General features: G+C 37.1%; 1 protein-coding gene across 1 annotated transcript in view; it reads right to left on the bottom strand.

Annotated features, from left to right (window-relative positions):
• Positions 1-8,748: 8,748 nt before the first annotated feature.
• NCOA2 (nuclear receptor coactivator 2) overlaps positions 8,749-25,805 on the bottom strand; it is a 305,348-nt gene continuing 288,291 nt past the window's right edge. The window contains exons 20-24 of the mRNA XM_044665931.1: positions 25,240-25,474; positions 22,874-23,051; positions 21,911-22,109; positions 18,986-19,075; positions 8,749-9,046 (exon numbers count right to left, since the gene is read on the bottom strand). Coding sequence (XP_044521866.1) covers positions 9,035-9,046; positions 18,986-19,075; positions 21,911-22,109; positions 22,874-23,051; positions 25,240-25,474 — 714 coding nt within the window. The 3' untranslated portion in view covers positions 8,749-9,034. The remainder of the gene's footprint in view (positions 9,047-18,985; positions 19,076-21,910; positions 22,110-22,873; positions 23,052-25,239; positions 25,475-25,805) is intronic.

Here is a 25,805-nt window from a genome sequence, read left to right as displayed (position 1 = left end):
TGAGACCAAATGAGGTCCCTGAAGGAGCAAAGGAGGCACTGTGCTATTAAACTGATTGGTTTTTGTTTTTGATCCTCGAAAAGGAAAGTCAGTGTGTTTGTTTAAAAAACAAACAAACTAACATTGGATAGGATGGATTGTCACTGTGAATTATGAAATAGGAGTATTTGTTGATAACTGCAAAGGGACTGTTTTGTGTCCTAGTAGACGATAATCTCTCTCAAGGCAGGGACCGTGGCTTCTATTCTCAGTGTCTAATACTACAGTGCCTTGGATGTGCTTTAACATTTTATGGATCTACAGTTTAGCTAGGAGAGGCTGGAGCCCAGCCCCTGTGGTCCTTAGCACTATAGGGTACAATCTGGATTTGAATGAGCTCTGTGACCCTGGGCTAGTCAGTCAACTTGCCTCCCAGCGCCATCAGGCAACTCTATACATTGCAACACTGACTCCTCTCTCTTTTTCCACATTCCCAACTACCTCCACTGTCCACCTCTGAGATATTACAACTGGCCCCCAAGAGCCACCACCCTTTGTTCGGGCCTTCGTGGCCTCTTGCTTATACAACAGACAGAACTTGGCACATAGTAGGTGCTTAATAAATGCTTGTTAATAGAGATTTAGAAGAAAACATCATTTATCACTCATTTATATGGGTATATGATTTGGGATTTTGGTTTTAAACTCATAAAATGAATAATATGGAAGTAGGTTTTGAGTGAAAATATATATATATAACTCAGTGGAATTGCTTGTCAACTCTGGAGGGGGGGTGGGGGGGGAAGGAGGGAAGAAGGGAAGGAGACAACATGAATCATGTAACCACAAAGGAAAAAAAGACTTCACTCAAAGGTGAAAAATAAAATAAAAGCTTGTTAATCGTTTTTCTCCCTGCCTCAAGTCTCCTTTCCATTCTCCAGACAGCTGCTGAAGATATCTGTGAAGATCTGACTCTGTTCAGTTGTATCTGACTCTTGTTGTGAGGGTTTATTTAGTCATTTATTTAGCAATAGTGTTGGACCTAGCAGGAAGGGCTGGAGGATTCCAAGATGGAATGAAGGAGTAGGAAGTAGGGTCACAACACTCTTCATGACTCCATTTAGGGCTTTCTTTTTACTTTGCAAAATTTTTGTCATCCTTTTTTCCCCAAATACATCCTTTCTCCCACCCCTACCCAGATAAGTCATTCTGTGTAACAAAGACTATAAAAGAAAATGAAGAAAAATTCTGCAAAATTAATCACCACATCAACCAATTCTGAAACTATATGCAATGCTTCACGCCTGTAATCTAAGACTACAAAGAAGGGAAGATACATTTTCTCATGGATTCTTTGGTACCTAGCTTGGTTATTATAATTACCTAGTGTGTAGCTTCATTTTTTGTTTTTTGTTTGGTTTTGTTGTTGTTGTGTTCTTTCCATTTACATTGCCATGAATGGAATATGGCTTATTCTTCTTAAAAATTTTTTTAAACCCTTCCATTTAGGGTTTTCTTGATAAAGATACTGGGGCTGTTTGCTATTTCTTTCTTCAGCTCATTTTTTACAGATGAGGAATTGAAGCAAACAAGGCTAAGTGACTTGCCGAGGGTCATACATGTAGTAAGTGTCCAAGGCCAATGTGAGCTTGTGAAGATGAGTTTTCCTGATTCCAGTCCCAGTACTCCATTCACTGTGCCATCTAGCTCCCTAACTTTGTCACTACCCTACTTATCAAACACCAATGAGTTCCTGTTGCCTCAAGGACACAATATAAAGGAGAGGAGGGGCCCCATATCCACTGACTAGGTTAACCATAATTAACCTGTAGGGGGGGAAATTTAGAAAATACCAGAAAATTAAAAAAGCAGTTCATGTTTCAAATTGTCCACTAAGCGAGTAGAGACTGTAAAATGGTAAAGTCTACCAGCCCAGTACAACTCATCTTCCTTTGAGAATCAGAAAAAGAGAGGGAATGGGTGGGGAGGGAGGGAAGAGAGAGAAAGAGACAGAGTCAGAGAGACAGGGAGAAACAAAGAGAGAGGAATTAAGGCAAAGCAAAATGGAATTTGCCAAAGGTAAAAATTAAGGCATAATTTGAAGAGCAAGATTCACTCCCAATGCTTCACCTCTACCACTATTTAAGAAGTTAATCCTTTGTCCTAACAGCTTAGCTGCCACTGCCCATGTGGTGTACATTGTACATTGTAAGATCAGCATTCTTGGTAAATAGCCCTTCCCTGTTTCATAAATGTACCACGGAATCTGACCAAAATATTAAACTGACTCAATTTTCTATACGTGATTTGGGAGGATTCTTGGAACAGTTTCAGCTTTTGCTGCTACTAAGCTGCTATCTTGGCTCCACTCTCCACACATGAACATCTCTAGAAAAGACAATTTTGTTGAATTTTCTATAGCTGACAGTTCTGAGTTCAGTGTTGTCATAACTTGCCAAGTCTCTTTGTAATTTGAATATAGGGGTGGGGGCTCAAAAAGACAATGGTCTAAAAAAAATAACTGAACTCTGCTTAGTCCTTCTCTAATGTAGTGTACTGGGAAGAATGGTAGAGTTGGTATCAAAAGACAGGAGTTGTGTGACCCTTGGCAAGTCACTTAATCTTTCAGTTTAGTTTCTTCCTTAACAAGGGATAACAGTTATCCACCAGTCTTACAGGAAGTTTGTGCAGATCAAATGAGATAATTTTATGGAAAGTGCTATAAGAAAGTTAGTGATTACTAACTAGTCTTGCAGCAAAACTAGGTTTTTGCCAAACACGAGTGCTCTTCGTGCAAGATAAACCTACAAAAAGACCACTTTAGAAAGCTCAAAAGGTTAGAGGTGACTTTTCTAGCTAACTTTGGGGAGAAGGGAAAGAGAGGGAGTGAGCTAACTGGGTATTTTGACACAACAAATAAATAAAATACCAAGTTCACAAAGCATTTCTCAAATTTCCCAATTTTTGAATGCTTAGGAAGGGTTTATAGCTATTTCCTAAATTTCAGACTGGGAAAAAGTGCTTGGATAAATTCAGGATATATACAATGTGACATTTCTGTGTAAATGCCCACTTCCCCATGCAAATGTACAAACTTTTCATGAAGCCCTGCTTTTCCCCAAAATAATGATGCACTGAAGTGATACAAATTTTTTAAAATCAGCACACTAAAAAAATGGCAGTCCTATTTGCAAACTTTTTTTTTTTTTAACCTCTGCAGGGGAAATACTGTACTTAGAAAAGGAGGAGGTGGAAATCCTATCAATCAGTTTCTCTTGGAAGAACTTTGCAGCTTTTAGCCCAACTGTTTCTCTCACATCCTGAATGAAACCAGTTTTCCTGAGAGAAGTCCAGGAGGCCCTCTTGTCTATTTCATATCTGAGAGAATAATTTTACCTTTATTATCCAGCAGAAAAGTCTAAACTAGGGTAAAATGATGGTACTGCTCTTTCTTCTTTGTTGTGGTGGGGAACCATGAATATGGCATGTTGCATATACTGCCACACAGTTGATGTTTGATTGGTTTTGCTAAATTGATATTTTCCTTTTCTTTTAAAAAACTTATGGGTGTGGGGGGGGCAGCTGGGTAGTCAGGCCTAGAGATGGGAGGTCCTAGGTTCAAATCTGGCCTCAGACACTTCCCAGCTGTGTGACCCTGGGCAAGTCACTTGACCCCCATTGCCCACCCTTACCACTCTTCCACCTAGGAACCAATACACAGAAGTTAAGGGTTTTAAAAAAAACAACTTATGGGTAGGGGAGTGGATGGAAGAAGGTCTATTTGGAAATAAAGAGGATTCAAAAACAGAAGACATGAGACTTTTAAAAGAATGTGGCTTTAATTTTTATTCTAGGTTCATTATTTTGCAAAATATGGCTCCCTCTTGTCTGAGTAGACAACCTAAGCTCACTAGCTAATTCAGTCTTGATTTAGAGATGAGATGGCAGTGAAATGATTTGTCACGTAAGCATTAAGGATGCAGACCAGGATTTTTCATAATTTCTTACTTGGTTCTTAGTACAGTTATTAGATATCTTCACAATGGGGTTAAGCAGGACAGAACTAAAAGTTGAATCGTATGACTGTTCAAGATAGAGGGGAACTTGAGATGGTCATGAAGTGGATGGGACAAGTTCCTGGGCAGGCCCTTTAACCCCACATTCTTTCATCTATGTATTCCTATATGTAAAAATCTTACTGGAACCTTCCTAAAGGCCAATGAAATTGTTTTTTGGCTGTTAAACCAGGATCTCTTTTAAATGGATAACTTAGAAAAATCCAGTTTCTTTGCACCCTATCAATAATTACAAACTAATCCTCTAGGAGATTGATCAGTCAACCATGTTATGACCACAAATTCTTCCTATTGGTGTTTCTGTAAAATCTAGATCCTAAGTAATTCTCTGTGATGGACGGTGGCATGCTCCAGTTGAAAGGGGCCTGGATTAGAAGTCAGTGCCCTTGGTTCTAGTGCCAGGCTCTGCCCTTTGTTAGCATTTAATGTTTCTGGGACACAGTTTTCTGTCAAGTGCCTTACAATGGAGAAAATAATGGATGTGAAAGTCTTGTTCTTCCATGAGTTTTCTTGTATGTGTGATGTGTCCTCTTTCACTTGACGAATATGGAAATATGTATTGCATGATAGCACATATGTAATTGATACCAGATTACTTGCTGTTTCAGGATGGAGGGAGAAGAGGGAAAGAGGAGGCAGAGAATTAGGATCGCAAATGATTAGACAATAAATGTTAAAAATTGTTTCTGCATGTAATTGGGGGAAAAAACAATAAAACATTAGTGTGGGGGGGAAAGTATAAAGCACTAGACTAATGTGAGATAATGTAACTGCCACTGACAGAAGCCTTTTAAGATTTGCAAACCACTGAACATACATCATCTCATTTCATCTCCATACTGTCCCCGTGAGATAAATACTATGGTATAATCATCCTCATCGTACAAAAGAAACTAGAGCTCGGAAAAGTTCAGTGATGTGTCTGTGTGCACAAAGCTCATAGGTAGAAGAGCCGGGATTCGAAATTGGTTTTCCTCTGACTCTCAAGTCCGTAGTTCCTTCCATGACAACAACATCCTGAATAGCATTTATATTTGTGGTTTCAACTTGAAGCAGATGGAAATAAATGAATATAAACACATTGCAATCTCTAAAGCCATGTAAAACCCGAAGGCATTAAAATTTATTAAATGATGCAATAACAACAGTCTTTATTTACAATAGCATTATTTAACATCAAATAAGCAAATAGCATCAGCAAAGCAATATTAACTTGCATAAATGTATTTAAAATTTCTCTGAATATATCTACCTTTGCATAAACTGCTCACACTAGAAATACAAACATCGATGCAGGTGAACAAGGTGATGTTCAGAGTCAACTCCATTTTGAAAGTAAATCACAACCCAAACATTGTAAGCTTTCTCCTGAAGAACCATAGTTAATATATTGCTTAATTTTACCCTTGTATAATCTTTTCATATACACACATTTCAGATGCAACTTCATGAGGAACTGTACAAATAAAACCCACAAATGACAAAGGGAAAAAAAAAGACAGTTAAATGTTTGAAGAAATGTGTCATCATCACTGTTTCACAACATAAAGGTAAGTGATGATGCACTTATTCCAAAATTGTACACAATTCACTATACAAATATAATACATCAGACAGCTATGTAGGAATATACAAGACTTAAAAACAGATCTAAGGCATTATGCTAGATTTTAGCATTTTGAGGTTCTTGCACATAGCTTTTACCTGTAGTATGAAACTTAAAAGGTTTTGTTTTTAGTCTATAAAGAAACACCAGGGAGAAAATTCTAATTCAAATCAAAGCCACTACAGTAATTTTCTCTTCTGTGCACAGAATGCTTTTGCTCTTAGGCAGCACACTACCATACAAATACTAGAAAACTTTAAATTCACACCAACAATTAATTAATGGCTTAAGTTGCATTTCAAAACTGATTGTGTATCTTTGGGTTCTGCAAGTGGAACTAATTGTGCCACCCATTTCATGTGTTAAGCCCAGACGAACTCCATTTTAAAACACAGATTAAAAATTGCATTATATAAACTGCAAAAACATTGCTTTCATTTAATACAGGCCAAAAAAGATAGCAGAAGATGGGGCAGGGGGCAATATTTTCAACTTTGAGTGCAAACAAATTAATTCATTGTAGTAAAACAGCTCACTTCACGTTTTAAACTCACCACATTACATGAACACTTAAATGGGTCAAACAACCAAGTTTTTATGTATGTATACTTTTCACATTATGTGTCCTTCACATTTAGTAAATATAGTAGAACACTGATTATTTGTTCTATTAAACAAAAACCAAGTACTCTGTCAAACAAATTTACTGTGTATAGAATGGGAAATACTGATAATGAAGGGAATTGATTTGGCTTTAATTTTCGGTTTGAGTATGATCAATATGATCAGATGATTCCTTCACTCAATTTTTTCCTCCTTAATTCCACAGAAAGCAAAGCTCCATTACTTGATCTGAGCCAAAAGATTACATACAATCTCGTGTTACCTTCAAAAGAGCAACGGTTATGAAACTGCCTAATTTACAAATAAAACAGGCCTGCAGGTTTAGATGGATTTGAACCAATATCATGATGAGGTTGGCGATCATTAACTAGCAAAAAGAGTCTCTCATGGACGGCATCAACTGAAAAAGGAATTGTCTGCCCCACGCCACCCCCAAAGGAAAATGTTAAAACCCTATTTCTTCTTGGGGCATGTGAAACCAAAATTCTCATTTTATAAATAAAGTTTTAAATTGGTCACATTAACAAAGATGCACTACAAATCTCATTGAGGTCATGGAGTTCAGGGCCAACAGCTGCTTAACTTTCCTACCTTGGCTAGACCATCCCACGGCTTGCCTAAGTTGAGCCTTTCAAGTGGTGACCTCTCTGGGGTTCTGATCCCTAGCCACCCCCTGGTTTCATTCACATCTCCCTCATTCAGAAACAAATGTATTGAAATGCAGAATTCCAGAAAATTTCCTCTGTGTGGACCAACACTTTGGGACTGTCTTTATCATCTCTTTGGGCTTATATCTCACTATATACTTTCCCTAGTTTCACATTTATATAGAGAGATATAAATATAATAGGGGTGATTTTCACACGGCCAGATAAATAATCAAATTGCAAGGGAACTCCTTTGTTCCTAAAAGGCCTGGCTAATCAGATATAAAATGCACTGCATTTTAGACATCAAAAAAGACATCACTCTGAAGGTGAAATAAGATAAGAAAGTATTTGTGTCAGGGACAGGGGAAGAAAGAGCTCCCCTCAAAGGCCTCCAGTTTCTTGGTATTCAGTCCTCAGAAACTGATGCCAGTTAGTAAAAGGTTACTCATGCACCACAGTGGGCAAGAAAAACCACCATAAAAGTGGTTGGCTTTAGTAACATAGTTTCTCTAAGATTTATTAAGAAAGAATTATAAACATATAAAAATCAAGAATTGGTTCCTACAGTGGCTGCATATCATATAGATTAGATAAATGATTTATGAGCAGAATCACAAGGTTTAGAAAATAAAAAGTCGTAAGCCTACAAATTAGGTCTATTCAAGGCATTGGGATCCTTTACAAAACACCTTTAGAAGATACACTGCTATGAAGATTTCTAATTTAATACTGAAGTACCTCATTTTGAATCAGTTCCACAACATGTATACCTCACAAAAAAAAAAATCATACAATTAAAACGCTTAAGTTCTCAACTTAAATTATTGCTTGTTTACATATAAACTGGATTTCATGTACCTTACAAAACTTCAGCTTAATCAGCGCGGCTAAGAAGAAACAAAATAAAAACACATGATGATGATGACGGCTAAATTTGTAGTGATCTCTGCCATAAATTCTGAACACACTGTTTACCTTCCCTGCCCCCCTCCCCCCACCCGAAGCCTCCCCTAATACCCTAGGCTGAGGGAGTTTGAGAACAGGAATGAACATGTTTCACAGAACTGTCTTGGTTTTCTGAATTTCAGGATTCAGCAGTGGGTGGACACGATAGGGTGCTGGCACCTGTTCAAACACCTAATGACATGTAAGGGCTGACCTGGTTTCCTCCTTACTGTGGAGCTGAGGAGGGGGCCTTCTGGGGTAAAGAAGATCTCAAAGCCAGGAGCAAAGCGAACATTAATTCAAGTGGATTTAAAAGATCTCCGAACCAAATCTATAGATAACTTAATTGGGTGGGCTCAGGTGGGGAGTGGAAGAGAGAAAAACAGACATTTCTTTTGGCTTCATGATTACTATGAGATGGCTGGTTTTCTAATCATAGGGAAAAAAAAGAAAAAAAAAAAAAAAAAGGAAAATTACTTCTAAATAGGAAGAGCCCAACCATAGGCTCTTTGCTACCTGTCCGGTGAATGGAAACCCATTCTGGGAGAAGCCTCGGCACCTTCAAAGAGGTCCAGTTATTTCTAAGACCTTGTGGAAACTGATCATCTCCCCAGGCATCTCTGTGCGTACAGTGCCCTCCCCAGCGACTGCCCTGCTTCCCTCCCCAACTGCAGACTTTAGCTTAAAACATGGTTTTCCAAACGAAACCACAATTCTTTGCACCAGACTGATTAGCCAGGGAAAATCGAGTGAGAAACCAGTGTCTAGAACCAAACAGGAACAGAACAAGAGCATGGTTGTTTTCCTTAAATACATACATTTAAATACATTCAATCTGACATGGTTATGAAAATTGCCTGTCAACATTTACTTCGCAGGAGAGATCTAAGTTGCACTAAGGTGAATGCAGTGAACAGACTGAGCAATGTCTGTACGCGAGCTTCAGACTGTCAAGAAGAGGCTGCTCCTCCTGCAACAGCCGTTTTGACTCCACTTTGGGAATCAGCCGAGTCCCGTCTCTAGTTAGGAAGCTGAGCTCACTCCAGCAAAACTGGCTTGCAGGTCAGCTGGGTCAAAACAAAGGCAGCCAGCTCTTAAAACTGGTAAGAGCCCAGGTAGCTGAAGAAAGAAAAAGCCACCAGCAGCTTTCGGGGTCAGCAGTATTTCTGTAAGAGAGAGAGAGTCATGAAATATTATTGACTTGCACAAAAGTATTCAAACATGAGGCTCTTTTCCCAAACACAAATTATCCCCATGGCAGGAAATTCGGATGAGGTATATACAAATGGAAGACTACGCTCTCCCTGAATTATATGTTTTGGAAACCTAGATGTGTCATAGAAACAGGAAACAGTTCAGGGTTATTACAAAAGATAAAAAATTGCTGAGAGGATATGCCTACCAACCCAGGTTATTTCTGGTGATCAATAGGAAAAATCTTAACTTGAAGATTGTTTTTTTTTTTTTTTAAACCCTTACCTTCCGTCTTGGAGTCAATACTGTGTATTGGCTCCAAGGCAGAAGATTGGTAAGGGTAGGCAATGGGGGTCATGTGACTTGCCCAGGGTCACACAGCTGGGAAGTGTCTGAGGCCAGATTTGAACCCTAAGATCTCCTGTCTCTAGGCCTGGCTCTCAATCCAGATTGTTTTTGCAGTAATTATTTTTAGGCTTAACAATTTTGAGGCAACAAGGAATAGTGAATAGAAATTTGGGTCTGTATTAAGATAGGACCTGGGTTCAAAATATACCACTGTCTGAGCATACCATATAAGCTTATTGAGGCATAGTTCCTCATCTTAAAAAAATTTACACTGTACCAGGAAATGGGCTAAGTGCTTTTTCAAACAGGATTTCAACCTCACAGAAACCCTGGGAGGTAGGCACTATTTTGTGGTTGAGAAAACCACTGCTAATAGAGGGAAGGTGACTTGCACAGGATCATACAGGTAGTGCTTGAAGCCCAATTTGAACTTAGGTCATCCTGATTTGAAGCCCAATGCTCTATATCCTTTACCACCTTAAGGACTTTAAAAAAGGGGGAATTGTCAGAAAGCCAACAAATACACTGTATATTATAAAAGCATAGCATATGCTAGGCACTGGAGATTAGAAAAGAAAACCAGTTCCTGCAAGGCACTTCCATATTAATGGGGGATGCACCATGTAAATAGCTAGGTATTTATAAGATAATGACAGAGTAGAATGAAGGTAATCTCAGAGGGGAAAGCACAGCTGGAGGGATTCAGGAAAGCCTCTGACAAAAAATGGGATTTTGAGTTGTCTTGGAGGAAGCCCACAGGTGGGAAGGGAGAACATTTCAGACAAGGGGGTGTAGGGGTGGGGGTCTTTGAAGACCCATGGCAAAGATGGGGAAAGAGGTGATAGGCAAAGATGAAGGACTGTGTGTGACAAACAGCAAGTAGGCTAGTGTAGCTGAATCACAGATGCAGGAAGGAAAAGGAAGTGAAAGGTACATATCTCTGGCAGAAAGGGACCAGGTTACAAAGAACTTCAAATGCCAAACAGAAGATTTTACATTTAAACCAAGAGCTAATAGCTAAGAGAATTTATTGAGAGGGGACAGAATGCCGGTCAGACCTATATCTGAGAAACATCATCTTAGGAAATAAACAAAGAATGGTCTATCATATTAAGAGAGAGATAGGGAGATCAATAACCCAGGGGAGAAGTAATGGGCTATGTTGGTGACTGTGTGAGTGGGGAGAGATTATTTGAAGATTACATTGCGGTTGCAAGTCTGGGCAAATGAGAGGATGGTGGTAATAGAGAAGTTCCCAAAGGGAAGAATAATATGTTCTGTTTTGCACAGGTTGAGTTTGGGATGCTCATAGAGCATGTAGTTCAAGTTATCAAAAAGGCAAGTGGTGATATAGGACTATCACTCAGGAGAAAAATTAGGGCTAATATTTATCTCTGAATTATCATCTGCAAGGAGATTACAAAAGAACTGGTGGGAGCCAATATGAGTATTATGAGAGGATTTGGAAAAAAACTATGAAGAAATGAGATAGTTGATCAATTAGGGAGGAGTAGAATGACTGCCTTGCAGTTATGTAACAAATTTATGGTGGACCCACTCATCAATTACAATGGTCACAAGAGGTTCTGGAGGAATGCCAACTCTACTGTAATTCTCTCATAAACATCCAGAATAATATCCACTTGAAATCCCTCACCAAATAAAACCAAAGATTCATCAAAACATTAAAGGGAATTTTTATAAACTTACTTTTCTGTAATGTAAAGTTGGCTATTTGCTACTTTTATGGCCTAAGCATCTTTTTGTTTGGGTTAACTATAACATTTAATTGTCATATAACACTTATTTTTATATTACAATAAGTTATTTCCCTTGATTGAAACATGAAGGGAAAAGCCTCAGTTCTCCAGTCATTTTGAAAAGAATTCCCCCGTAATATAGTTATATTCCATCAACTTTATGGTTGACAGCTATATGAAGGCAGCAGTAGATAGAGTTGGCCTTGGAGTGGGTTCACATGTCACCTTCGTCACAAAAGGTTACATTTGGTAAAGGGAGTTTCCTCACTGAGAGAACCTAACGCCAATAAAACCAGAAGTCTGGACCTACCCCACTTCCCAATGTTTTGCTGTGGGTAAAAAACTTACTGCTGTATTTCCTATATATTTAGAGAAGGCAATCAAGTTATTAGCTAAGGCTAAGGAGAATTTTTACTATAAATCAGCAAGTGATAATAAAGTACATTTGAATTCTTGGGTAGTGATTTAATCCTAGTATGATAGCTACAAATGTGCCTGCCTTCTTTATGAAACTTAAGTGAAAATGCATAATTGCACGTATAATTAGTTTTGGTAAACAGAATTATTTTAATTATAAAAAGAGCTCGCCATATATTTACTTAATATTGGAGGCATGCCCTTTATTTTTTGAAAGAACTTCTCATTTAAAGGAATTATGTGGGGAAATAATTTTTGAATCACAGAATTCTTTTGTAAAAGTAAATAGTCACTTTCCTATAGTTGTAAATCTATACACACCACTAACATCCATAAGTTTAATTTTATCAATGATGTCATTGTCTAGTGAATTTCAGACATGATTCAATAATAACTAGAACTTCGTACTAGAACGTCATTCTTACCCACATCATATTATGCTAAAACAGCAGATGAAGGACAACGAATAAAAATCCTGCTGCCAACACTCCACTGTACAGATATCAGCAGAAGGGATGACATGTACAAAGTCACTTGAGAAGTGAAGGGAGGGACAGAGAAGGCATAGCCATAATAATTAACAGAAGATGGAAGTATGGATGATGAGGAACAGGCAAAGAAGGGAGATGAGATTGATACAATCCAGGTAAAACTAGGCGACAGCTCTTAGAAAAGTCTAACTAAATAAATTCTAACAGTAATTCTTGGGCAAGAGTAAGTTTTAAATGATTAAATTCAATAAAGCCAAAGGTTTAAAGTTTTTAGAAGGAGTCCTAGAGGTTACCCTTTCATTTTCAGATGAGGAAATAGAGTTTGAGTGATAGGTGTCCCAGGTAGAGTTTGATCTCAAGTTCAGCAACTTTAAACCCAATACAATACACTGCCTCTCACCTTCAATGGAAATTGCTACTTGTTATCTGAACATAAACATTAAAAAAAAAAAATGTTTAAGTACCCACATACGTGTCTTTCTGGGCCCTAGGCTGACTGAGAGGGAAGGCTAATAAGAAAAAAAGAAAATGACTACAGAGTGCTTCGGTGTTTAAGATTTGTATTTAATTCATATCACATCACGGAAAATCTGAAATTATATTGTTTCATCTAGGTCAAGACCTCAAAATATTGTTTAGGTGAGGTTTGTCCAGCCCTTTGTATTCATGCATAAGCCCTTTATACGTATTCATTTAGACATCAATGAATGTTTATTAAGTAGAAGGTTGGATTCTGAGGGACTTATGACAAAGGATAAGATCTACTTCCAGAGAAAGAACTGTTGGAGTCAAAATGCAGATGAAAGCATACAATTTTTCAAATATTTATTTGGGTTCATCTTTTGGGGTTTTGGTTTTATAAGATTGCTCACTTATTGAGTAACATGTTTTGCATGATAATACATGCATATCACAGATTGAATCACCTGCCAGCTCTGGAAAGGGGAGAGGGAAGAAGAGAGGGAAACAATAAGGTTCATATAACTTTGGAAAACTTAGGTGGAAATTTGTTATTAAAATTTTAAACAAGAAAAGAAAAGGCTTGGGAAAGATTTCCTGTAAAACATAAGATTTTAGTTGGTAATTTAAATGAAGCCAGGAAATGTCAGTCAGTAGGTGAAGTTGCACAGGGAGCACATTCTAGGTATGGGGGACAAGCCAGAGAAAATGCTCAGGGATATAGAGTGTTTTATAGATGGAAAAGCCAGGAGGCCAGTGTCATTGGATCAAAAAGTATGTGTAAGGGAATAAGGTATAAGAAACCTAGAAAAGCAGGAGGGGGGCTAGGTTATGGAGGGCTTTGGATGTCCAATAGAGCATTTTGTATTCAATCTTGGAGGCAATGGGGAACCACTGGAGTTTTCTGAGCAACAGTGAGAGATAGTAAGGAATCCAGATGATTCCTATATTGTGAGTATGAGGGATGGGGAGGATGATGTTGTCCTCTAACATAATAGGAAAGGTACAGGGAGAGGATTTAGATGGAAGGATAATGAGTTCTGTTTTGGATATTTAGTTTGAAAAGTATGAAATATAGTTGGAGATGTGAGTAAGACTGGAGGTGAGCAGAAAGCTTGAGGCAGGATAAGCAGATTTGAGAATCATGAGTGTAGAGATGGTAATTAAATTCCTGGGAGCTGATGAGAGCACCAAGTGAAGCAGTATAGAAGAAGAAGAGAAGAGTGCCCAAAATGGTACCCTGAGGGACACTTGTAATTGGATATCATCATGTGGAGGAGGATCCAGCAAAGAGGAGAAAAAAATGTTCAGATAAAACAGGCAGGAAGCAAACCAGGAGAGAGGGGCATCCTAAAAACCCAGAGAGGGGAAAGTATCAAAGAGCAGAGGATGCTCAATGGTGCCAAAGGCTGAAGAAAAGTCAAGGAGAATGTGGATGGCGACAAGGCCATTCAATCCAGCAAATTAAGCTTGTCTATTTGGCTACCTCTGTGCTTGGTGCTTTTGGGGATATAAAGAAAAGTAAGACATGGTATCTAACCTCAAGAGGGACCAAGGGAAGATAATTATACCAACAACACACACACGTATGTATAATATAGGACTGTATGTGCAAAGTGCTGTATATCTGGTACAAACTGAGTGCTCATGAGGAGGAATCTAAATGGCATTTTATAGGAGATATTTGACCTGAGCATGGAAAAATGGGTAGAAATTGGATGGGCAAAACTAGGAATATAGGTCTTCTTAGCAAGGGGAGCTACATGAACAAAGAGTCTGGTAGTAGAATGAAAAAATATCGGGACAGAGTTTAGGATGCATGGTAAATAATTCAGTTTTGGCTATAAGTAACAGGGAATGTGAAGAACAGTGGGAATTAGGCTAAAAATAAGTTGGGAGGGGGCAGCTAGGTGGCTCAGTGGATTGAGAGCCAGGCTCAGAGACAGGAGGTCCTGGGTTCAAATCTAGCCTCAGACACTTTCCAGCTGTGTGACCCTGGGCAAGTCACTTAACTCCCATTGCCTAGCCCTTACCACTCTTCTGCCTTGGAACCAATATACAGTATTGACTCTAAGATGCAAGGTAAGGGTTAAAAAATAAAATAAAATAAAAAATAAAAAGTTGGGGACCAAATTATGTGTTATATATGGCAAGTAATGTCAAATGTAAGAGATGGAACTTTAGCTGAGAGGCAACCAGGGAAGTATTGAGATTGCTTTTGAGCTGAGAGGACAACATGATAATAACAAAATAATTGTCATACATATAAAGCATTAAAATCTGAAAAGTTTTGTATACATTATTCAGTTAGTCAACAAGCATTTGTTAATGTTTACTATGTGCCAGGTAGTATGCTGGGGATACAAAGAAAGACAAAAACATATTCTGTGCTGAAGGAGCTCAGGGTCTAATGGGAGAGGCAACAAGCGAACAGATAGGTATAGGCAAAACATATTCAGAGTAAATGAAAGAAAAACTTGGGAGGAAAGGCTTCCTTCTAGGAAGCCAAGAAAACCAAAGGGCAGAGTTGAGGAGGGAGTACTGCAGGCCTGGAAATGAAGAGTGCAAGTGTGTGTGTGTGTGTGTGTGTGTGTGTGTGTGTGTGTGTGTGTGTGAGAGAGAGAGAGAGAGAGAGAGAGAGAAAGAGAGAGAGAGAGAGAGAGCGCTTTGCTTTGTGGAAGCTTATTAAACATGGGCTTTGTGTGTGTATGTATTTGAGTATGTACATGTGAAAACAAGGTCAGACTTATTCTTTAGAAAAATCTGTTTGGCAGCTGAAGGGAGAATGAATTGGACCAAGGGGAGATTTGAGGGAAATTAACCAGAAGTCTATTGTAATAGGTGTAAAGTGATGAGAGTCTGGAAGAGAGAATTTTATTGGGGTAAAAGATAAATTTTGTATTGGACATATTCAGTATAAAATGCCTATAGGACCCCCATTTTGAGATGTCTAAGAGACAATTGGTGATGAGAAGCTAGAGATCAGAAGAGACAGGCTGGCTAATCACAGGTGTACAGATAATAAGAGAACCTAGGGGAGCTGATGAGATCACAAATCAATAAAGTATAGAGAAGGGCTTCTCAATTTTTTTTGTTTTGCACTCTTTTGGCAATTTACTGAAACTTATGGATCCCTTGCATTATAATGTTTCTGAATGCATAAAACAAAAGAAGTGGGATTTTTACGAAGGAAATCAATTATATTGAAATAAGGTTATGAAAATATATTTTTTTAAATTCTCAGACCTTGGGTTAAGAACCTTTGAAATAAGCTAAGCTTCTCTAATTACACTGTGGTTTTAGGAATCATTGCCCATTCTTTTTCTTCCCTTCCTCTACCATTTCAATCCTCCATCAGTTGTATTTCTGAATCTTTGGCCTTTGTCACCATGCCTAGTTATCTTCTTCCGCCTCAATCCCTGTGACATTTCTGCTCTCATTTATGTCTTATCTTCCCCCAAATCAGGGGTTGTCATTCTTTTTTTGCTTGTATTTGTATCCCAGTGATTAGTACAGTGTCTGCAGAGAAAGCATCCAGGAGAAGAGAATGTGATAAAGTGTCAAAGGCTGCCGCAGAGCGGTCAAGAAGGATGAGGATTAAGAAAAGGCCATTATATTGGACAACTAAAGGATTACTGGGAACTTTGGAGAGAGCAATTTCAGTGGAATGATGAGGCTGGAAGCTGGATTGTAGTGAATTTAGAAGTGAAAGGAGAGGAAGTAGATGGATCAGTTGTAGGTGACTTTCTTGAAGAGGTTAGCTAAGAAGAGGAAGAAACATAGGACAATGGCTAGCAGAAATGGTGGGATCAAATGAGGAATTTTTTTTTAAGGACAAGGAAGATACGAGTACATCCAGGGAAAGTAAGTGATATTTAGGGAGAGATGGAAGAATGGAGACAGTAGGGACAATAAAGAGTGCAAGCTGGAGCAGATGGGATGGGATAAGAAAAAGGACATGTAAAGAGGGGCCTGCCCCATTGAGTAGAAAGGCCATCTCTTCATGAGAGATGACAGCCTTACAACAAACTATAGAGAAGGTGCTATAGATTATTACTGCTATTCTTTTCCATATAAGCAAATTGAGGCTCAGAAACATTACTTGCCCATGGTCACATAGCTTTTAAGCATCAGAGGTAGGGGAAGAATAAGAACCACCTATGTTTTCCTGACTCTAAATCTGATTTTGTATCCTCTTTGCTCTGCTGCCTCCCAAAGACTGAAAGTATGCCTTACAATAGTTGTACATAGACATAACAATCACACACGTGAGATTGTTAATATGAATTCCTCTGTGACTCAAAAAGGGATTGTAAGAATTGTTACACCTGAAAATTTCATGACCCTAAGCCATGTTGATGATCCTTATTAAGATTAGATAGGGTGTTCCCTTGTTGCAAGGCCTATAAAATGTTATATTTTGGCTTGGAGAACCCAGAGTCACCACCATGTCATGATAGCCAGGTATTAAAATAGGGAAGGGTGAATATCTAGCTATATGTAGACAATGAAATTGTTGGCTCTCTCTGATTTATACTAGCTATGTGACTATGGACAAGTGAGACACCTCAGGGTCAAAAGACAACTCTCTGTGACTCTAAGGTACAGAGAAACTGCTGATCTGCAACAGTGGAAAAGGTCCCCAACCCTGACCAAAAATTATATGGACGGATGTAACACACACACACACACAGTATACATACAAAATACATTTAGAACATTTTCCAGAAATAGCAGGCTTTGTTGTTTTAGATAAACAGCTTGGAAAAGTCATAGGATATGTTATTAAAGCTTGGTATGATGTCTTTTCCAAACTACAATGCTCTCTGCTCCCCTTCAATACGAGCACGTGCGTGTGCGCGCGCGCGCACACACACACACACACACACGTTTAAAGACAATTCTCAGAAACAACTTTCTGGGATAGGTAGATCTTCCTACTGTTATTTATTCTCTAGATTTCATTTTTATTTTAATATCAGTTTTGACTTTTCTCCTTTCTAAGTGCTTCACACTCATTGAGATGGCAAAGAATATAAAAACAATTACAGATGTTTAGTCAGACAAAACTAACCACGCCCAAAGGAAAAGAGAAGAGAGAGATACTTCAATTGTACTCTGAAACCATTAGCTCTCTATCTGGAGTTGGATAGGCTGGGCAGTCATTGTGTTGAATCAGAGTCTTTAAAGGTTGTTTATAATATTGTACAAATCTTTTTTCTCCTGGTTCTGCTCATCAGCCCATATGAGTCTTCCCAGGATTCTCTGAAACCACCCCCTTCATTATTTCTTAAAAAGTATTGTACCATCTTTTTTTTTTTTTTTTTAAACCCTTGTACTTCGGTGTATTTTCTCATAGGTGGAAGATTGGTAAGGGTGGGCAATGGGGGTCAAGTGACTTGCCCAGGGTCACACAGCTGGGAAGTGTCTGAGGCCGGGTTTGAACCTAGAACCTCCTGTCTCTAGGCCTGACTCTCACTCCACTGAGCTACCTAGCTGCCCCCTGTACCATCTTTTTAAGACATGCCAATTGATGGACACTGTTCATTTTAGTTTCCAATTTAGTATCTTTGTAGACAAGGGTCTTTTTCCTCTTTTTTTGATCTCTTTGGAGTATAGATTTAATAGTGGTACAGTTGGGTCAAAGGATATGCTATACAAAGTCTAATAGCTTTTTGGGCATGATTCCAAATTGTTTTTCAGAAGTGATAGTTTTCAGTTCACAGTTCCATTAACAGTACACCAACGTGCCAATTTTTCCACAGGTCTTTAAGTATTAGTCATTTTCTTTTTTTGTCAACTGACAATAATGATGAGTATGAAGTGGTGCCTCAGATTTATTTTTTCCATTTCTCTAATTATTCTGTGATTTAGGGCACTTTTTAATTTGGCTACTGAAAAGTTGTATTTCTTCTTCTGCAAATTGCCTCTTTATACATTTGACCATTTATCAATTGTAGAACAGCTCTGTTCTCTCTACTTTTAAAAAGCTACAACTTTTGCATATTTGACTATTGCCAAACAATCTATAGAAGCTAATCTGCTACCTATAATATGAATCAGTTTGGTTCCAAGTACTAATTATTCGGTTGTTTTTGGGGGAAAAAAAGTAATATCATAAAGTATCTACCTAACCTCCTCAAAATTAACACTATGATTTATTAAAAAGCAGACAAATATATTTTCCTAACATAACTGGCCCTTTGCTACACCAAAAAGAATCATTACATAATTATTCTGATTTTTTAAAAAATTTAGTTTTTAAAATCAGTTTTAAAAAATTCAATTCATTACATATTCAAACTATGGTATGTCATATAAAATCAAGTTACGACAAAAAAAATTACAAGGTTCGACTTTAGATTGGGAGATTTATCAGTTTTCATCTTTCTAACATTTATAGTTCACTTTGCTAACATATTCATTTGTTTCTTACCCGTGATGCATCTCCCTCCTGTTTAATCATATCCATCCCAGGCAGCTGGTTTGGAAAAAGATTGCCTCCCCTCATAGCAGGATCATTAACCTAATGGCAACAAGACAATAAAGTAGCTGAATTCAGATGTGTGTGTGTCCAGAATGCACAGAACTTTCTTTTCCAGAATGGGGATATAAAGTAAACACATTTAAAAAATGGTACCACCTTCAGGTTTTCTAGGGACTCCTTTATAATATACACATACACACACAGAATTCTAAAAGAATTCAACTTTTAGAATTCTGTCTAATGATGAAATATTTATCAGACAACAAATTGATGCCTTATGGTGAAAGAAAGTTTAAAAACTAATTTCACAGATATCTTGAGTCTTACAACACTCTTATGAAATAGGTTGGACAAGTGTTGTTACCTCCATTTTGTAAATGAAAAAATGGAAATTCAGAGACTAGAAATAACTTGCACCTAAGGATAAGCTAGCTAGTTAACAGTAGAGATGGGACTGCAATCCAGGTATAAAAGAATCATTTTAATGTTATATTAGTTCACTTAGCTCTAAGTAGACAGTTAACTCACATCTGAGACACTAAAGTCACCTGTTGGGGGACCTTGTTATTATTAACTACAATACTTTGGAAGTTATTCACTAGCAAGTACAAGTGTGAATACCAAAAAACACACAGCTAAACTTTTCAAATGTCTATTCTGACAAAATGATTTGTATATCAGTGCACATAAAAACCACCTAAATGCTAATGAATAGCTGCAGTTTGGTAGCTTTAGGGCATTCACATGAACTTTTCATTGTGAGTAGTATTTAAAGTATAGAGAATTTGAAACTGATTTTGTCATTGCCAACAATCTTTTAAATTTCTTTTTGAACTACTTGTGTTAATACTTAAGCAATGCCGGTCTACTAAAGAGGGCATTTTTCCAGGGGCCTGTTTCTTAGAAATTCAAATTTCTTTAATTTATGTCATTTATTAAGTACATGTACACAGCACTGTGTTAGGCATGGAACCTCTAATCAATTTGGTAGATATGACACAAAACATTATTTAATACAAAAAAAATACATATAATACCACTGGTTTGTATAATAAACAACTTTATCAAAATATATACTATTACTTTATTATTACTGGGAACATGCATGGCACTTTCTTATATATAAAGTGTTTTATTAGCTAGTGATCTAACTTCACATTAACACCATTACTTTTGGAGAGAAAATGAAGATATTTCAAAACTACGTGAATCGGGGGAAGGTAGGTAGCAGGGCTGGTGCTGTGAATTCAAATCTAACCTCAGACACTTCCTAGTTATATGATCCTGGGCAAGTCACTTAATCCCTACAGCTGCTAGGCTTACTGTTCTTTTGTCTTGGAACCATTAACACAGTGTTAATTCTAAGACAGAAGGTAAATGTTAAAAAAAGCAAAATAACAAAAACCAAATCCCTAAGTGAACCATCATTCAAGCAAATTTGTGATTGAAGCCTATCACATTCACTTTAAAAAAATTTTAAATAAAGCCATAGTATTTTATAAAAAGGTAAAATACAATACAATACAATAAAACCTTTCTGGAAAAAGTACATGCTCTGTAAAGAGCCCATGATTTATTCCACTACTGAATAGAGAGCATGATGGATTGAGGGTGGAATAGGGGACACATTTATTAGCAATATTGCTCATGCCTAATTTCTTCATGTACAAAATGAGAATTTGAGTCCTTGTCATCTTCTTTGCCTGCTAACATCCAATCCAAATCCTTAAAAAATTTTCCTCAAGAAGTTTTCTCCAATCCAAATCATAGTTTCACATAGCATAAGTGTGCTCTTACTTGCTTAGCATAGACTACTATATATTAAGTTATCATAATATTCAATAACTAGCAGGGTCTAGCACAGTACTCTGCACATAATAAGCACTCAATAACTGTTAGATGAATGTTTATTTTCAAAAATTATATTGGTTAAGGGGCAGATGGGTGGCTCAGTGAATTGAGAGTTAGGCCTAGAAATGGGATGTCTTAAGTTCAAATCTGGCCTCAGACACTTCCCAGCTGTGTGACCCTGGGCAAGTCACTTAACTCCCTTTACCTAGCCCTTACTGCTCTTCTGCCTTGGAACCAATACACTGTATTGATTTTAAGATGGAAGATAAGGGTTTAAAAAAATTATATTGGTTATAAAATTGAACAATATGGCAGATTTCTAATTATTTGTACCAGATATCAGTGAACTAATATAGACTGAAGTGAGCAGAACTAGAAAAACAATTCATACAATGACAACATTATATAGCAAAACAACTCTGAAAGATGTTAGAACTTTAGATTAATACCTACTTCTTGTCAGAGAAGTAATGAACTTTTAGAATGAAGAATGAGACATACAGTTGGAGACATGGCGAATGTGGATATGTTATAAGGGTTTTGTTTTTCTTTTTTAAAAAATTGTTCAATGGCAGCTACGGGGGGTATAGGGAAGGAACAATGGGGGAAAAGAGAATAAATGTTTATAAAAATATATGACTAATTTAAATTTAAAAAGTAAAGTAAGTCATAAAGGTAACAAAAAAAGTGCTAATTGTCATCATTGGGAAAATTTACTTTCTTAATTGAAGGCACTATTTAAGGGAATTTCTTAAGATAATAAAAGTAACAAGAAAATGAGGAATGATTTTTAAAAGATTCTTTAGCAGACTTAGAAGATTTTTATATGTTTTTTAAATCATTAACAAATGTTTCTGTTAACCTCACTGAATAAGGTTAAAGTATACACACTCTTCAAATAGACTTGGAAGTCAATAGCAGACACTGTCTGTCTCTAAGATGCACTTATAAAGAGAACTAGACAAAGCTAACATTAGAGGCAGATTTTGCTACTGCTGCTGCTATTTCTTCTTCAGGACTCACCTGCTCAGGACCCATGGAGGACAACCCTGACGTAGGCACAGAGGTCACTGAGGTCATGCTGATCTGTCCTGTCATCTGATTCATGTTGTTCATACCACTTGTATTGGTCGCCATAGAGACACTGATGTTCATATTGTTATTGTACATGCTGGTGTTTGCTTGTTGCCCAAAGTGTGGTGGGGACTGTTGTGAAAACATGCTGAAACACAGGAAAGATTGAGATATTTATTAACACACACATACACACATAAACACAGGTAAAAGCTCTAATAGGAATTTAGCTATTAGAATTTCTGAATATATTTATCTTAGGTATTCATCAATTTTGCAGAAAAAGCAACTCACTAACACTTATTTTACCTGCCAGCATGAGAAGGGGGAAGAGGAAAACAGGGAGTAGAAATTGGGCCAAGTAGCATGTAAGGTACCTTGAGGGCATTCTATTAAGGTCATGTCATAACTATTTTTCACAGACCTTCCTTAGGCTTAGGGGCAGCCACAGGACGGCATTTAGTCTGAATATGTTTTAACTATTTTGAAAATCTGTATTAAAAAAATGCACAAAAGGACTGACAAAACTAGGTTTTCCTTTTCTATAGGTGCTTAAATTATAATCAGATGGAAAATAAAGATACCATTTTTATACTTTTCTCAAATTCACTCCATGAAAAATGGCACTGAATAAATAGTAAAGAAGGAAAGTAAAAAAAGTAAAGATTAATATACTGATCTCATTTTGGCCAAATTCAGGTTTGTATAAAGTTTTCTCTGCTCTAGAGAGAGCAGCATCAATCACTGGTTAAACAAAATACTGAAGTGAAAAGAAACTTATGGTGGATAAACTAGGATGAAAACATAACAAAAAATAATAATACACAAGACTAGCTTCTTGTAACCAATTATCTTCTACACAATGTTTAATATGCTAGATATAGAGACAGAACATCAATTATATTCTTTTACCTGTTCCCACCCATGTTTCCCTGTGCCCACCCATTCATTTCTGAAGAGGACTGATAGGCAGGGTTGGCCTGAGACTGCTGGATCATGGGACTCTGGGTATGTGCCATTCTAGGGGACATCAAGGGACTCTGGGGAGTTGTTGCCCCAGTGAAGCCTGGATCAGGCTGCTGACTTATTCCTATAAATGAAAAGAAAGCAAGTAAATATTTAGTAATGCTACATTGGATGGGGAAAAAATTTTTTAATTAAATGCTTATACATAATTACTTTCAAGTGTCTGATAACACTATGGCTAATTACATTGCCTTAATAAAAGATTTCAGAATGGCATTAAAAAACTAAGAAAAAAATTCTTTGACATTCTGTTTTAGAAAAGTTAAAGCAGCAGTACTAAGTTACCAAATTAACCACCAAAGCCAGAGTTACATAAAAGAAAACAAGTCCCCACCATATTCTACTGTCTAAACTTGCCATAAGACTGTAATTAGCTTCAACAGAAGCTAGAACCTAAATATATTTAGTATCCTCATAATATCTATTTAGACCCATTTAGGCTGGTTTACTCTAAATTAATGAATACTCAAATTTTTGACCTCACATTGTCAATTCTTTCCAAATTGTGGAAAATAAAATAAAACCACCCAAAGAAAGATGTACAAAAGTCACCTCCTCTTTATTAACTACAAAGTACTGAATAACTTTAAGTTACTACTACTATTACCCAATTATGAGAAGAAGTTGTGATTTTATCAGCTTAGGAAACTACAGTTGCAGAAACTTCCTGCACCAATACACATCTCAACCTACTGATATATAGGTGAAGTGACTGATCCAATGTCACAATGTTATTACCAACATCTGCAATGTTTGTAATACAAATGTTGCAAAAGCAACATTTGAGAGCAGTCTGTGCACTATCCCATACTGCCTCTACCTACTACTATTCATCCCTAAAATTTCCATATATAGCTATAGTGAACTGAAAAAAAAAATGATAAATATATATATATATATATATATTAATCTAGTTACCCTATACCTGGAAATAAGTTTTATTTTCTTTTAAAATAAGAAGCCATATATTTGAAAAATCACCATGGAATTAAATGAGCTGCCTATATATGTAATTAGACACAGTCATCATTAAAGGATACTAACAACTTCAGTGCATGTATGTGTATACACATATACATAGTATACATAATTATTTAAAAACAACTATGAATTCAAAAACCTTTTTTATCTTTATTACAATAGCTTGTTTAGATATTTGAGTAAAAGCTTAAGAAAAACAAAACCTCCCATTTTGAAAAGTGTATTCTTGTTTTTCTGATTTCATTTAAAAGAAAGCAGAGCTAAAACTAATTAGATTCTACAAAATCATCACAAAAGGAAGGAAGGTTGGGGTTTCACAATATGGTGTGAAGCATATATACAGTGTTTAAAGAAAGGACATAGGAAAAATTTCAATATTAGGTTAATCAAATTCATGAGCAGCATTTTAGTACAACATGCTGTTATAATTAGTAACTAAATCTGCTATAAAAGTTTAAAAAATGTCTTTTTGGCCTAATAATCTTAAACTTAGTTAATGCAAAGAAAGATTATACAGTTCTGGCAAGCTCTGGATAAAAGAAGGTAATTAAAAAAACAAAACAACAAAGTCTAAATATAATCAGCTAATTCTGTCAATAATTAAGCTGTTAACATTTGTTGCATGCATACAAAATATTAATATTCATAGCATTACATCTGATAATCTCTTGAGAATGATTTCCAAAAACAAATCAATATTAAGGCCTTCTGTAGTGTATATATAGGATAGCACCCAATAACTTTTTCAGAAAAGATTTGAGCTTGCCCGTAAAACCTTATTTATGAGAAATTATTTTCTCTCTAAATATATTGCATATAGTTGCAGAAATATATTGATTTGTTTGAGTCAATCCCAAAGACTTAAATATATATGAGATATATATACTTGTGCATAGACAGTTAGACATATAAATTATACACATTAAATTCACACATCCATTCACACACATACGCACATGCATGCACGCACACATGCACACGCACATGCACACACACACACACTCTACACACACTTACTTCGGTCATTCTTAAAGTAAGACCTGCACTCAGAGAAAAGGTGGTACCTGAGCTGGGAAACTGGAAGGTATTGTGCTGCATTTGGGGACTCATGACAGGCCCAAACTGTCCTCCCATGTTTCCCATCATTCCCTGGTTAGCCAGATTCATCTGGGAGCCATGCAAGGAGCTGTGAGAGAGGAGCTGTGACCCAGGACTGGGGGACACTGGGGAGAAAGGACTGGTGAAAGGTGGTGGGGATGTAAGTCCAGTACCGTAGTTTGGAGGAAATGGAAACTGCTGTGCATTTGCCTGGGGAATCCGGGGGTTGCTCATAGTTGCTGGTATGCCACCAGAGGCTACCATACTTGGTGTCATATTCAACCCTTGTCCTCGCATCATCAGAGTTCGTTGTTGAACTTGCTGCTGCTGATGCATTTGTCTTTGCCGTAGGTGTTGGTTGAGAATCTCTCTCTGTCTTTGGGCCAGCATCTGTGCATTAATAGGTCCCTAAAACAAGGAAAGGTGGTAAAGATTGGGGATAGGCACGAAAAGGTAAAAATCCATATATACCAAACACTAGATGTGAAACAGGTCCTCTAAATTGTCTCAAGTCAAATCACAGGAGTTGTAAAGAAAGTCGGCATTCTGATCCACGTTCCATAGAAATGATTACAATGAAGTCGTGTATAATATGCCCTGCTACGGAATAGAACAACCACCAGAAGTACCAAACAAACCTCAACATAACATGGTCTTGAGGATAATAAGAATCTCTCTGATGAATCCTGAAGATGGCAGTTTAATGCCTTGCTAAAAGTATTCTAAGGTCTCAAAAATA

This window comes from Gracilinanus agilis, chromosome 1 (genome assembly GCF_016433145.1).
Source record: "Gracilinanus agilis isolate LMUSP501 chromosome 1, AgileGrace, whole genome shotgun sequence".
NCBI classification, from domain to species: domain Eukaryota; kingdom Metazoa; phylum Chordata; class Mammalia; order Didelphimorphia; family Didelphidae; genus Gracilinanus; species Gracilinanus agilis.
Note: the sequence above shows the minus strand (reverse complement) of the source record. Positions and strands in the feature narration are given on the sequence as shown.